The sequence below is a fragment of the Eumetopias jubatus genome, unplaced genomic scaffold, assembly GCF_037043125.1.
Source record: "Eumetopias jubatus isolate StellerSeaLion01/CBP00866 unplaced genomic scaffold, mEumJub1_p1.0 scaffold_16, whole genome shotgun sequence".
Classification (NCBI taxonomy): domain Eukaryota; kingdom Metazoa; phylum Chordata; class Mammalia; order Carnivora; family Otariidae; genus Eumetopias; species Eumetopias jubatus.
In genome coordinates, this window is record NW_028274822.1 from 99,249 (window position 1) to 114,085 (window position 14,837).

The 14,837-nt window shown below is 43.4% G+C and overlaps 1 protein-coding gene across 1 annotated transcript in view; it reads left to right on the plus strand.

Annotated features, from left to right (window-relative positions):
- The window catches only part of PARD6G (par-6 family cell polarity regulator gamma), an 82,648-nt gene extending 69,710 nt beyond the window's left edge, over positions 1-12,938 (plus strand). The window contains exon 3 of the mRNA XM_028095856.2: positions 10,691-12,938. Coding sequence (XP_027951657.1) covers positions 10,691-11,514 — 824 coding nt within the window. The 3' untranslated portion in view covers positions 11,515-12,938. The remainder of the gene's footprint in view (positions 1-10,690) is intronic.
- Positions 12,939-14,837: the final 1,899 nt, after the last annotated feature.

The window sequence follows — 14,837 nt, forward strand, 5'->3', positions numbered from 1 at the left end:
CCTGACAGGAACAAAGCTGTGTGGACCACGGCTGTGAGTAGACACGCGGGCGGCCAGCTGCCTCGGAAAACTTTCCTTGTGGAGTCCATTTCAAAGACAAAGAGGCGTGGTGCGTTTGTAAAAGAGAGAAAGAAAAAACAAACGAAACAAGCTATCTCTGACATGAGGAAATGCTTTCCTCAGGGTTTCCAAATGTCACCTGCCTGTTTCCTTCCTGTTCTTTTAACTTTTTAAAAATTTTACTTTAGGGTACACTCCTTATTACAGCATGTCCCTTGTTGACGAATGAATCCGTTTGGCCTTTGTTGTGTTCTGCCACAGCCTACTTAGGGTAGAGTGTTTCGTGCACGCCCGCACGCGGGCCCCGCCCCTGGCAGGTGGGTGCGGCCAGGTGGCTCCCGGGGTTCCTGACAGAACATGCAACTCCTGGGGCAGCAGGAAGGGGTTAAGGCAGAGCACATGGGCGGGTGGGAGTCTTCCTCCACCTGCATGAACACCTGCGGGACTGTCAGAACGAGCAGCTTCTTCCTGCTTTGGATACTGCTCCCTCGGCTCCCCCTTTCTCATCCTGTCACTTACTAACCAAAAATAAGTAAGAGTGATTCACTTCCTCTACCGAGTACCAAACACATCTTCAGTTACACTGAACTGCTAGTTGCAAACACTTTCATTCATGGGTGCTATTTCTGATTAACCTAGAAAAGGAAAGGAGTCTCTGATTTACAGGTGAAAGAGAGAACATACCTGGACCATTTTCAGGAACTCAACTGGGTAAGTGCAGGGAGTCCTGCCCCCATGAAAGCTCCTGGTGCCTGGAGCCCTGCTGGGGTTGACTCCCTCTGCAGGAGCGGTGGGAGCATGGAGGCACGAGTGTGGCCGGGTAGGAGTGTCCCTGCAGTGGACTCCCCTGAACATGCTCCTGGAGCCAGGGCAGCTCGAGGGCTCACTCTGAAGTGGCCCCAGGGCTTCCCATTCCCAGCACAAATGGTTTTGCTCATAATACTAATATACGTCTTTCCCTGGTCAGATGTAATCAGTTATAAAAATCCATACTGTGGTCACTGGCTGCTCCCTCCCTGAGCCCACCCAGGGGACACGAGGGGACAAGGCTGGAGTATAGGGGATGACACAGAATGCTATCCCCCAAGAGAATTTTATGGATTTTGTTCAGGTTTTCTTATTGTGGTAAAATGCCCATAAAATTGACCATGTTCACCATTTTTGAGTGTAGGGTTCAGTGGAATGAAACACCCCTCTGGTTGTGCCACCATCACCACCATGCACCTGCTCTTTTCATCCTGAGAGACTGAAACTGTCCCCATGAAACATGAACCCGCCTGCCCAGCACCACCCCCCTGCTGTGAGTGTGACGGGGACTCCTCAGGACTTCGCACATGTGGAACCAGCAATATTTGTCTTTTTGTGACGGGCTCGTGTTCCTGAGCACAGTGCCCTCCAGGTTCACCCGTGATGTCGCAGGCATCAGAACACCCTTTCAAAGGCAATATTCCATGTGTGGATAAACCACATTTGGGGTTGCTTCCACTTTTGCTATTGTGAATAATGATGCTATGAACATTTTCCTAATTATTAGTGCTGTTGAGTGTTTTGTGGCCATTTGTGTATCTTGTTTGGAGGAATACATTTCCAAATCCTTTGCCTTTTGTTGTTGTTGTCGCCATAACCACAACTGTGGTTTTTACTGAGAAACAGTCGATGTACAACATTATGTTAGTTTGGTTACGCAGCCGGTGTACAGTATGTGCTACAGGAGTTGATATTTGTATATATTACAAACACTGCTCATTTCTGAATTGGGATCCTGTTACTGAGTTTTAGGAATTTTCTATATTCTGGATCTAGATCCTGATCAAACGTGCAATTTGCAAACATCTCCCATTTTCAGGTTACCTTTTTTAGTCTGTGGATTGCACTTTTAATGCACCAAATTTTTAAAATTTTCACAAAGTTCAGTTTGTCTTTTTGCTCTTTTTGCCTCTGCCTTTGGTGTCACAGCCAAGAAATCACTCCAGTGTCCTGGAGCTTTTCTCCTGTGTTTTCTCTTAAGTTTTATACTTTCAGGTCTTACATTCAGGTTTAGGTTTTTGATCCATTTTGAGTTAAGTTTTGTGTGTGGCATTAACTTGTAGGCATCCAACTTCATTTTTTGCCTGTGGATATCCAGTTTTCCTAGCACTGTTGATAGAAAAGACGCTTCTTTTCCCGCTGACCGTACCTGTGAGGGCTTACTTATGGGATCTCCATTCTGTCCCATTGGTGTATCTGCCTTTACCCCAGTGGTATGCTGTGCTGATTAATAGAGATTTGTGATTAGTTTTAAAATCAGGAAGTATAAGTCCTCCAGTTTTGTTCTTCATTTTCAGGATTATCTTGGATGTTTTGGGTTTTCTCGAGGTTCAGTATGAATTTTAGGATGGGTTTTACTGTTTCTACAAAAAAAGCCATTGGATTTTGATAAGGATTCCACTGAATCTCTAGAGCATTTACGGTAGTCTTGACATTTAACAATATTAAGTCTTCCAGTCCGTGATCATGGGGTGTGTTTCCATTTATTTATGTTTTATTTTCTTTCAGCAGTGTTTTGTAGTTCTCATTGTACAAGTCTTCACCTCCTTGGTTAAGTTAATTCCTGTCTTTTATTCGTTTTGATATTTTAAATGGAATTATTTTTGTAATTTCCTTTTCAGATCATTCATTGCTTATTTATGGAAAACTGCTTTTTGTGTGTTGGCTTTATATCCTGCTACTTTGCAGAATTCATTTATTGGATCTGATAGCTTTTTTATGGAGTCTTTAGCATTTTCTACATGTAAGATCATATCATCTGCAAACAGAGATGATGATTTTACTTCTTCCTTTCCAATTTGGATGTGTTTTCTTTTTCTTGCCTAATTGCTCTGGCTAGGAGTTCCATTACTATGTTGAATAGAAGTCATAAAAGCAGGAGTCTATGTCTTCTTCCTGCTCTTAGGGGAAAAGCTTTTTTTTTCACCATTGAGTATTATGTTTGCTATGAATTTTTCATATGTGGACTTTTTATGTGGAGTGTTGAGTGTTTTTATAATGAACATGTGTTGTATTTTGTAAAATGCTTTTTCTGCATCAATTGAGATGGTCATCTGTTTTTTCCCTTCATTTTGCTGATGTGGTGTATAATATTGATTTTCATGTTTTGAACCATCCTTGCATTCCAGGGGGGGAATCCCACTTGGTCACAGTGTATAATCCTTTTAATATACTGCTAAATTTTGTTTGCAAGTATTTTGTTGAGTATTTTTGCACCACTGATCATAAGGAATATTGGTCTGTGCGGTTTTCTCCCTTGGGGTATCTTTGTCTGGCTTTGGTATCAGGGTAATGCTGGCTTTAGAATTAATTAGGAAGTGTTCTCTTTTCTTTGAATTTTTGGGAAAGTTTGAGAAGGACTGGTATTAGTTCTTTACATGTTTGGCAGAATTCACCAGTGAAGCCCTCAGATCCAGGGCTGTTCTTTGTTGAGAGATTATTGATCACTGATTCAATCTCCTTTCTAGTTATAGATCTAGTCATATTTTTTATTTCTTCATGAGTCAGTCTTGGTAGGTTTTGTGTTTCTAGAAATTTGTCCATTTCATTTAGGTTATCCGATTTATTGGCATGCAATTATTCATAGTGCTTTCTTAAAATCCATTTTATTTCTGTAGAAATGGTAGCAATGTCCCCACTTTTGTTTCTGATTTTAGTAATTTGAGTCTTTTCTTTTTCTTAGTTCATTTAGTTAAAGGTTTGTCAATATTGTTGATCTTTTTGAAGAACCAACTTTTTGTTTCATTGATTTTTCTCTACTGTTTTTCTATTCTGTACTTCGTATATCTCTGCCCTAATCTTTACTATTACCTTCCTTCTGGCAGCTTTGAATTTAGTTTGTTCTTATTTTTCTAGTTCCTTAAGTTGTAAAGTTAGGTTGTTGATTTGAAATTTTTCTTGGTTTTAATGCAAGCATATATAGCTATAAAATTCCTTTTTAGCACTGCTTTTGCTGCATCCCATCAGTTTTGGTAAGATGTGCTTCTAAGTATTTTCTAATTTCCCTGTGATTTCTCCTTTGATCCATTGGTTGTTATAAAGTGGTGTTTAGTTTTCACATTTTGGTGAATTTTCCAGTTCTCTTTATGATATTGATTTCTACTTCATCATGTTGTGGCCCGAGAATATACTTTGCATGCAAGATATTTATCTTTTAACATCTATTGAGGCTTAATTTGTGGCCAATATTTGGTCTGTTTTGGAAAATGTCCCATGTGCACTTGATAAAATTACATATGCTCTTCTTGCTGGGTGGAGTGTTCTGTATTTATCTATTAAGTCTGCTTGGCTTATTGTATTAAGTCCTCTATTTGCCTACCTCTGTTGTCTGGTTTTGTATCCATTACTATGAGACGGGTGTTGAAGTCTCCAGCTGTTACTGTAGAACTATTTCTGCCTTCAGTTCTGTCAGGTTTTGCTTCACATATTTTAATGGTCTGTCACTAGGTGTGTAACTGTTTGTAACTGTTATATCTTGCTCTGTTGAGCCCTTTATTAATATATAATGTCCTTTGTCTTGTGTAACTTTTTTTGGAGTCTGTTTCGTCTGATATCAATAGAGCCGTTCCAGCTCTCCTTTGGTTACTATTTTCGTGGAACCTCTTTTTCCGTCTGTTCACTTTCTACCTGGTTATGTCGGTGGGTCAAAAGTGCGTCTCTTGTTGACAGCATATTGTTGGTCCATGTGTTTTTACTCATTCCGCCAATCTGTTCTGTGATTTCAGAGCTTAATTCATTACATATAAAGCAACCGCTGATCAGAAGGGCCTTACCTCTGTCCCTGTGCTATTTGTTTTCTATAGGCCCTGTAGCTTTTTTTGTCCCCCATTGCCTGCATTCCTCTCTTCTTTTCAGTTAAATTTTTTGTAATGAAATGTTTAAATACTTCTTAATTTCCTTTGTGTCTATTCTGTAGCTGTTTTCTTGGTGGTTACCATGGAAATTATATCTAACTTCCTATGGATATAACATTCTAATATTAATTTATAACAGCAGAACTTCAGTAACAAAGCAAAACAGTTCTATCCCCATCTCTTTCAGTTGTTTGGTGTCACAAAATTACATCTTTATACATTGTGTGACCAAAAACATAAACTGATAATTCTTGCAAATGCATTAGTCTTTTACATTATGTAGAAGACAAGATTTGAAGTTACAAACCAAAGTTACAATAATAAGAGCTTTTAGGCAATGCTTATCCTTTAAATATATTAGTCTCTAAATCATGTGGAAACAAAAAGAGCAGCTACAGACTATTATAATAATACTAGCATTTGTAATAGCCCATGTACTTACCTTGATTGGGATATTTCTCACATGGCTTCTAGTTACTGTCTAGTTGTCTTTCATTTCACCCGCAGGACCCCCCCTTGAGCATTTCTTGCCTGACAAGTCTAGTGATACAAACTCTCAGTTTTTTGGAGTTTTTTAAAAGATTTTGTTTATTGGGCGCCTGGGTGGCTCAGTTAGTTAAGCATCTGCCTTCGGCTCAGGTCATGATCCCGGGGTCCTGGGAGTGAGTCCCACATCGGGCTCCCTGCTCCGCGGGAAGCCTGCTTCTCCCTCTCCCACTCCCCCTCTGCTTGTGTTCCCTCTCTCGCTGTGTCTCTGTCAAATAAATAAATAAAATCTTAAAATAAAATAAAATAAATAAAATGTTTAGTAGAATTCATCTGTGCCATCTGGCCCTGGACTTTATTGTTTGTCAGGATTTTGATTACGAATTCAATTTCATTACTAGTAATCAGTCTGTTCAAATTTTCTATTTCTTCCTGATTCAGTCTTAGAAGATTGTATGTTTCTAGGAATTTATCCATTCTTCTAGTTGTCCAGTTTGTTGGTATATAACGTTTCATAGCAATCTCTTACAATCTTTTGGATTTCTGTGATGTCAGTTTTAAAATTCTCTCATTTCTGATTTTATTTACTTGAGTCTCTCTTTTTTTTCTTGATGAGTCTGGCTAAAGGTTTGTCAATTTTGTTTATCTTATCAAAGAACCAGCTCTTAGTTTCATTGATCTTATCTATTGTCTTTTTGGTCTCTACTTCATTTATTTTCACTCTCATCTTTATTACTTCCTTCCTTGTACTAACTTTGGGCTTTGTTTTTTTATAGTCTTTTTTAGGTGTAGGTTTAGACTGTTTGAGACTTTTCTTGTTTCTTGAGGTAGGCCTGTATCTATAAACTTCCCTCTTAGAACTGCTTTTTCTGCATTCTAAAGAATCTGAACTACTGTGCTTCCGTTTTCATTTGTCTCCAAGAACTTTTTTTATTTCCTCTTTGATTTCTTTGTTGACCCTTTGTTTGTAGCATGTTGCTTAGCCTTTACATGTTTGTGGTTTGTTCCGGATTTTCTTGCATTTGATTTCTAGTAATACCATTGTGGTCAGAAAAGATGCTTGATATGATTTCAATCTTCTTAAATTTATTGAGACTTGTTTTGTGACCTAATGTGACCTATCCTGGAGAATGAACCATGTGTGGTTGACAAGAATGTGTATGCTGCTGCTTTGGGATGGAATGTTCTGCATATATCTAATAGGTCCATCTGGTCCAATGTGTCATTCGCAGCCACCGTTTCCTTATTGATTTTCTGTCTGGAAGATCTATCCACTGATGCAAGTGGAGTGCTAAAGTCCCCTACTATTATTATATTACTGTCAGTTTCCCCCTTTAAGGTATGTTAACATTTGCTTTATGTATGCAGTTGTTTCAGGTTGCATGCATATTTATGATTGTTATATCCTCTTGTTGGATTGAGCCTTTTATCATTATATAATGCCCTTATTTGTCTCGTTACAGCCTTTGTTTTAAAAGTCTAGTCTGTCCAATGTAAGTATGGCTACCCCAGATTGCTTTTTTTGCTTCCATTGGCATGGAATATCTTTTTCCATCCCTTCATTTTTGATCTGTGTGTGTCTTTAGATCTGAAGTGAGTCCCTTATAGGCAGCATATAGATGGATCTTGTTTGTTTATCCATTCACCCCAATGTCTTTTGATTGGAGCATTTAATTATCAATACCTTATGTACTTATTGCCATTTTGTTCATTGTTTTCTGGTTTTTGTAGTTCTCTGTCCCTCTCTCCTTCTCTTGCTCTCTTCCCTTGTGATTTGATGACTTTCTTTAGTGTTATGCTTGGATTCCTTTCTCTCTATTTTTTGCATATCTATTTATAGGCATTTGGTTTGTGGTTATCATGAGATTCATATATAACAAAAATACAATATCTATAATTAAGTTGATGGTTGCTTAAATTCAAATACACTCTGAAAGCATACTTCTCTCCTCTACAATTTATGACATATTTTACTTTTTTGTGTATCCCTTAATTTTTATAGATATAATTGATTTTACTACCTTTGTCTTTTAATATTCACACTAGTTTTGTAAGTGATTGATCTACTACCTTTACTATATGTTTGCTTTAATCTGTGAAATTTTTCCATTTCATAATTTTTGTATTTTTAGCTATGGCCTTCTCTTTTATGCTTAAAGAAGTCCCTTTAACATTTCTTATAAGACCAGCTTTAGTGGTTATGAACTCTTGATTTTCATTTGTCTGGGAAACTCTATCTCTCCTTTAGTTCTGAATGGTAGCCTTGCTGGATAGAGTATTCTTGTTGTAAGTTTTTTTCCTTTCAGCACTTTGACTATGTCATGTTACTCCTTTCTGGCCTGCAGAGTTCCTGCTGAAATATCAACCGATAGCTTAATAGGGTTTCCTTTGTATGTAGCTAGTAGTTTTTCTCTTACTGCTTTTAAGATTCTCTCTTTAACATTGCCATTTTGATTATTATATGTCTTGGTATGCACCTCCTTGGGTTCATCTTGTTTGGGGTTCTCTATGCTTCCTGGACCTGGATCCCTTTCCTTCCTCAGATTGGGGAAGTTTTCAGTTGCTATTTCTTCAGATAGGTCTTCTGTCCCTTTCTCTATCTCCTCTCCCTCTAAGACCCCATGCTGGGAATATTAGACATTTGATGTTATCCCAGAGGCCCTTTAACCGGTCTCATCTTTGAATTCTTTTTTCTTTTTGTTGTTCAGCATGGGTGCTTTCCATGTCTGTCTTCCAGACCACTGATCCATTCTGCATCCTCTAATCTGCTATTCATTTTCTCTGATGTGATTTTCATTATAGTTATCTCATTATTGAAGTTCTCAGAGTTCATCCACTCTTCTTTCAAGTCTGGTGAGGATCTTTATGACCATTACTCTGTATTCTTTATCAGGTAGGTTGTTTATCTCCATTTCTTTAGGTCTTTTTCTGAGGTTTTGTCTGATTCTGTGTTTATTTCTATGTATTAGTTCCACCAGCTGTGTCTTCTGGTCTTGAAAGTAGTAGCCTCACATAAAAGGTGTCCTTTGGGGCCACAGTCCCCTCTGGTCATCAGAACCATGTGCTTCAAGGTTGTCCCCTGTGGGGCCTGCATGCCCCCTCTTGTTATGACTGGGCCATGACTGCTGGAGCATGCCGGTAGGTGGAGCTGACCCCCCTCCTTGGGGCAAGAGTCCCTCTGGAGGGGTGTCAGTCCCAGCTGGGGACTACCCCCTGGGTGTGGCAGATGGGGGCTGCTCCGGAGGGGTGCCTGCCAGGGCAGATGAAGCAGTCCTAGCAGGTCAGATGGAGAGTGCCAGAAGTGGTGCCGGGCCAGCTAGGCGGAAGGGGGGCAAGAACAGAAGTGCCCATCAGCACTTCCATTCCCAGAGAAAGCTCCTACAGATCCCTGCCCCTCCAGCACATGCCCTAAAACTTGTCAATAAATCTCAGGCACTTTTCAAACTGCTGCCTCTGGAGCCAAGCAATACAGTACATTAACCCTTTAAGAGCAGAGTCCCAATTTCCTCTAGCCTTTGCTCTCCTGGAACTGGGCCCCACTGGTTTTTAAAGCTCCCAGGGTTAAGCCTTGCTGATTTTCAGAGCTAGACATTAGGGGGGCTTACTTCCTGGTTCAGGTCCCTAGTGCCAGGGCTGCCCGTGGTGTTTGATCCCCTCAGTCCTCAGGGAGAACCTCTGCCCCTGTGATATCCCTCCCATGTGTGGGTTGTGTGCCAGGAATGTGCTTCCTGACTCAGTCTTTGCCCCTGCTACCCTTCTTGGTGTGGCTTTTTCTTTCTGTACTTGGCTGTGGGAAGAGCTGTTCTGCTGGCCTCAGGTTGTTCTCAGGTTGAGTTGCTTTCTATGTGGTGGATGCCTCGGTGTGTCCCTGGGAGGAGGTGAGCTCAGGACCCTCCTACTCCACCATCTTACCCCACTGTCTCAAGGCATTTGTGTTAAAGTCTGACTAGTAGATCTGACCTCAGGTCTTTTTTAGGGACAGATTCTGTTGAGTTCTCTTTTTCCTTTCAGTGGGCCAGACTCTCCCGTTTCCTTCTGTGCCTTGTGATTTTTTGGCTGACCACCGAACATTCGAATCTCATGATGTGGTACCTCTGGAAATCAGATTCTCCCCCTTCCCCAGGGTTTGCTGTTTTGTTGTCATCGTTCTTTTGATGGTTGCGGGCTGTCTCCGTGCCGAGGACCAGCCTGAGGTGTAAACTGAATGTCTTCTCAGGGCTTTTCTGAGCCTTTCCTTGGGCATGCGCGGTCCCTTCCTAATTCCCACGTATGCAGCTCTTTTTGAATGTCCCACCCTGTGGCTCCCAAAAGGGGAAAAGTGAAAAGCAAAAGGGGGACAAGGGGGCCCTCGCCCTTCCAATGCCCTTGGAGTCACTGGAGCTGGAGGGCCGACAGCAACGGCCGCCAGGCTCTGTGTCTGCACCTGTGTGATCAGAAGCAGCCGGCAGTGGTCAGAGCTTAGACTCCTGCTCTTTGGAGGACGGGGTGCTTCTTGCCCACCTGGCGTCTGCAGGCTGCCCCAGAAACACGTGCACAGCTGCCTGCCGCACGGCTGGGTAGCTGCTCTGTGCTGGGAGCTAGAAGAGACCAAAACTGACTACTTCTCCTGGACAGCTGCAAGCCTTCAGCCGACTCCGCAGTCCCCAAATAGTCCCATCAGAGAGATTCTGCCGTGTGGTCATTGCCCGGTGGGCAGAGATTCCTGGTGCTCCCTGCTCTGCCCTCTTCCCAGGATCCAATCAGGCACTTTCAAACTTTCCATCTGTTGTTCATCCTCTTTATTGCAGTTTCTTATTTCTGCTTCTCCACCTTGCAGTCATTTTGTCGGTGGCCTGTGGGTGGTTCTGGAGAGTTCCAGAGAGCTAACTTTAGGGAGGCAATTGCACTTGAACTATTGGGGCCAGCTCAACGGATGCCAGGATTATTTGTGGACTCAGTGAAACAACTCAAAAAGTTACTCCAGCATATCCTCCTGGAGGTTGAGACTTCCCCAAAAAGTGAGGTGTGATATAACAAACTGGTAACTCCTAGGCATGTGGGTGAGACTCGTAGGGAATTAGCTGAAAGACGTGATGTGATTGTGGGGCGCACTGCGCCGAGTTTCGCGGGATCCCGGGGCCCACCGGAGGAGCAGATGACCCGTCAGCAGCAGAGAGGCAGGCTTTGCCAGGCACGGGCATCCTCAGCGCGCATGCGTTGCGGTGCCCTCTGGTGCTTTCCCACACCTGCGGCACCTGTCCTGACCGTAACCCCTGCTGTTTCAGAGGAGGCGGAGCACTGCAGCTTCGGGGCCGGCTCGCTGTCCCGCCGGAGGAAGGCACTGGCGCTGCGGGAGGATGGCCCCCGCAGGCGCGCACACCTGCACATCGGCCTGCCGCACGACTTCCGCCCCGTGTCCTCCATCATCGACGTGGACATCCTGCCCGAGACGCACCGCCGTGTGAGGCTGTACAGGCACGGCTGCCAGAAGCCACTGGGCTTCTACATCCGCGACGGCACGAGTGTGCGCGTCGCCCCACAGGGGCTGGAGAAGGTGCCCGGCATCTTCATTTCACGCATGGTGCCAGGCGGCCTGGCCGAGAGCACAGGGCTGCTGGCCGTGGACGACGAGGTCCTTGAGGTGAACGGCATCGAGGTGGCCGGGAAGACGCTGGACCAGGTCACGGACATGATGATCGCCAACAGCCACAACCTCATCGTCACGGTCAAGCCGGCCAACCAGAGGAACAACGTGGTGCGCGGTAGCCGTGTGTCGGGCAGCTCGGGCCGCTCCTCGGACAGCGCCGCCAGCCGCCACAGCCTGCCCGCCGCCCCCGCACTGCTGCACCTGCAGCCCGACGACGCCGACAGCGACGACGAGCCCGACGTGGTGCTCGAGGGCGTCCTGGAGCCGCGGCCGGTGCCCAGGCCGCCACCGCCACTGCCACCGGGCAGCCAGGCGCGGGTCAACGGCACGGGCCCAGCGCCGGGGCGGGAGGGCCCCGCGCACCGGCTGCTCAGCTCCCTGCGCGCGGACCCGCGCCAGAGCCTGGCCCTGCCGCTGCCCCCGGGCGCCGTGGAGGAGCACGGCCCGGCCGTCACGCTGTAGGCACACGGGACGCCCCTGCGAGACGCTTGTAAAGTGGAGTCTGAGTTGAAAATCAGTACGGGAACGTAGACTTCACCCCTTTTTGTTTTGATTCTCCCACACTCCGTGCTTGACTCGAACTTATGGATAGAAAATACAAATGCTATTTTTATAGAATTTCTCCACAGAACATAAAATGCACACGCCTGCAGTCTGTACCCAGCCAGGTACACCTCCCGGCACTTTCCTGATCAAGTGCAGAAAATGTTTCAGTTTCAAGAATACTTTTATAAATGAAGCTTTAAAAGTACTTTTTAAAGACAGTACATCGTGTTTTTAATGTGACTCCTGCAGACACAGCCAGTTTTTACTGCCTTGCACGCTCCGCTGATGGGCAGGACGGCACCCGAACCTACAAGATGTATAACTGTAGACCATGAATTTCAAATTTCCACCTTGCTGGTAGTTGTGTTTCAGATAGCCAGGGGGTGTTGGATTCCCAAACATCCCTGGGGGAAAAGAGCTGGCCTGAATCAGGGCCTCGCAGGCAGGTGGTCAGAGGGCAAATGCCGGCTCTACTGGATTGGAAGGTGATGCTCAGCAATACTTTTGTGACCAAAAGCCAATATTTACTCTGTCTTTTCCTGTGGACTGATTGTATCTGAGGGCAATTTTTGATATATTATCAGCAGAAAGGATGGATAAGCCTACCCACACCTCCAGCCAGGCCTTTGAAAGCTCATAGTCATTTGGATGTATAGTTTCTGTTATCTTTGTTTTTAAATAACAAGTCACCTGGAACTTGATTTTTAACAGATTAAATTCACTGTCACTTCCCCTTGATCTTCCAGCAATATTTATATATTTAGTAATTTTAAAGGTTTATTCATGTTTGATCCAATTTTATATGAAGTCTATTTTGCTTGAATCCAATATCGAGGAGAAAATTACACTTATACTTTGAGAACTAAACTTTGACCAAATAAAGCTTTCATATTAATACAGGTAAAAATATTTTTCTAGGATGCCTTTCCTGGGAGAGTACACAGCTGCTTCTCCTATGGTCCAGCACCCCCTGCTGGCCAGTGGCAAAACTGTCCTGATTTATGGCCGCTAACAAATGGAAAACAGTACCTCAACATCTTCATTTTTCCTGATTTCATTAAGTGTAAAAGCCAATTATTTTTATTTCTTTTGGAAACTATTTATTGGTCAGAAATAGTTTTTATTGAGTAGTTGTGGTCTTCTGCGCCTATGTTTGATTTTGTTATTTGTACACCAGCCTCGCTGTTGGTTTTGTTCCTAAGCACAGGGAAGACCAAAGGTGCTCTCCCTTTGAGGTCTGGGGTGACAGTCCAAATACACCCAAATTTATGTGCTCCAGTGAACTGTATGAGCATCTTTTCTGGCACACAAGCCATCAGAAGTGGTTTTTTTTTTTTTTTTTTACTACAATAAGTATTATAGAACCAAAACTCTAATGCTAGTTACTATCACAAATGAAATGTTCTTTTACTAAGTTATTGCTGGTTATTGAATATCTTGTTGAGTAACTGGATCTGTTACCAAGAAGGAAAGTTATATTTCTTACCATGTTTAAGTTAAGCAAATGTGAATAATTTTTTAGGGTCAAAAGAAAAAAAAGCCTCCTCTGTGACTTGTATGCTGTTGTTCATAATTTTAGGAATTCTGAATTTCTTGGAACAGCTGCTTGAGTGCATTTTTGTACCCATATCTTTACTTCTGCCATTTTCTCCTTAAACAAAAAAACTATGTTGTATTACACATTAAAGTTTTCTTGGTTTTATATATCAAAGAATAAAAACTTTTTCTTTGCATTTAATATTTTTCACTTGTGTTCTAAATACTGGAGAGATTAGCAGTGTTAGTGATGAGCAGAAACTTGCCCCTCAGAATGGAATGCCTCTAATATTTACCAAGTGCCTGTCACGTGCCATATTTTTTCACTTAATCATCACACGCGCTCCATGAGGCAAGTAGCATTATCCCCATTTTACAGATGAGAAAATGGGCTCAAACCCAAACAGGTAGTAGGTCATTTCAAATAACTAAATTATAGTTGTATTTGATGGGAGATGGATGTGTCTTAGGTCTAGAAACTTCTTTTTAAGTCCTTTGGAAAAAGGTTTTCTAAATACTTACTATACAGCTCTTCCTAAATATACCCAGGTTTGCAGAACTGTCATTCATGCTTTCTCACTCTGACATTAGTAAACATCAGTGCATAGCGTCATGATCTACTCAGTCATTACGGATATTATGGTGATAGCAGCGAGCACCAATAATTCCTGGAAGAAATGTGCTTTCTACAGGCATTCATCAACGTAAACCTTTCAGTGGCTTTTCAAGTTTACAGTTGGGGAAACTCCAATAGCTGGCCTGTCCCCCACACATTCCGAGGACATGGAGCTGCTGGTGAGGGAGGTGGAGATGCAGGGCTTGCCTTTGTGCAAGGCGCACGCACCTGCGTGCACAGTGGGGAGTGCAGGTCTCCCTGACCCAGTAATCCATATTGCCCACCCTAGGGCATGTGGTGCTGTCCAGAGGAGCCCACCTGTCAGCGGGTGATGAGGCTGTCCACGAATCAGACCTTATGTAGCATCTTGCAGAATTACTCAAAGTGATCACACATGGGGAGTGGGGCTCATGGCAAGTTGCAAAGGTACCTGAAAAGTCCTGATTGTTAAAAAGTCCAGTTTAGCTAAATCTAAGATAAGTCTTCCAAAAGAAGGCCATTACGTTATTTTCATGTCTCCATCAAATGTTTTTTGAAAGCTCTGAGGCACTTCTGGGGTCCTCGTTTCCAAGATGACCAAGAAAAAGAGGAATAACAGTGGTGTGCAAAAGGACCAGGGCTGCGTGCAGCCTCCCACTATACCAGCTGCACCCGGCACGCCCAGGGACACATTAAGAAGGTCGTTGTTCAGCACATAGAGGCCACTGCTGTCAGGGACATTTCCGAAGCAAGCGTCTTGGCCGCCTAGGTGCGCCCAAGCTGTGAACCCTTTCCTGTGAGCCTTGCCATTCACAGCAAGGTAGTTGGGCACTGCCCTCCAGAAGCACAGAAGGACCAATTTAGACCCATGGATGCTGCCCCACAACTTCCACCAAAGCCCACATAAGGAGCAAAGGCTTCAAACACTGAAGAAAAAGTGTTCTCTGGAAACAGGTAAAATGGAGATTGTACTTTTAAAAGATATAAATGAATGAATGATAGCTCTGATGCACGTATGAACCAAAAATGGTGGAAATGCCCCCTTTTAGTCCTTGCATGAAAAGAGATAGCTGCTAGAATGGGTGGTAACAGGTTGTTCTGTTGGAGA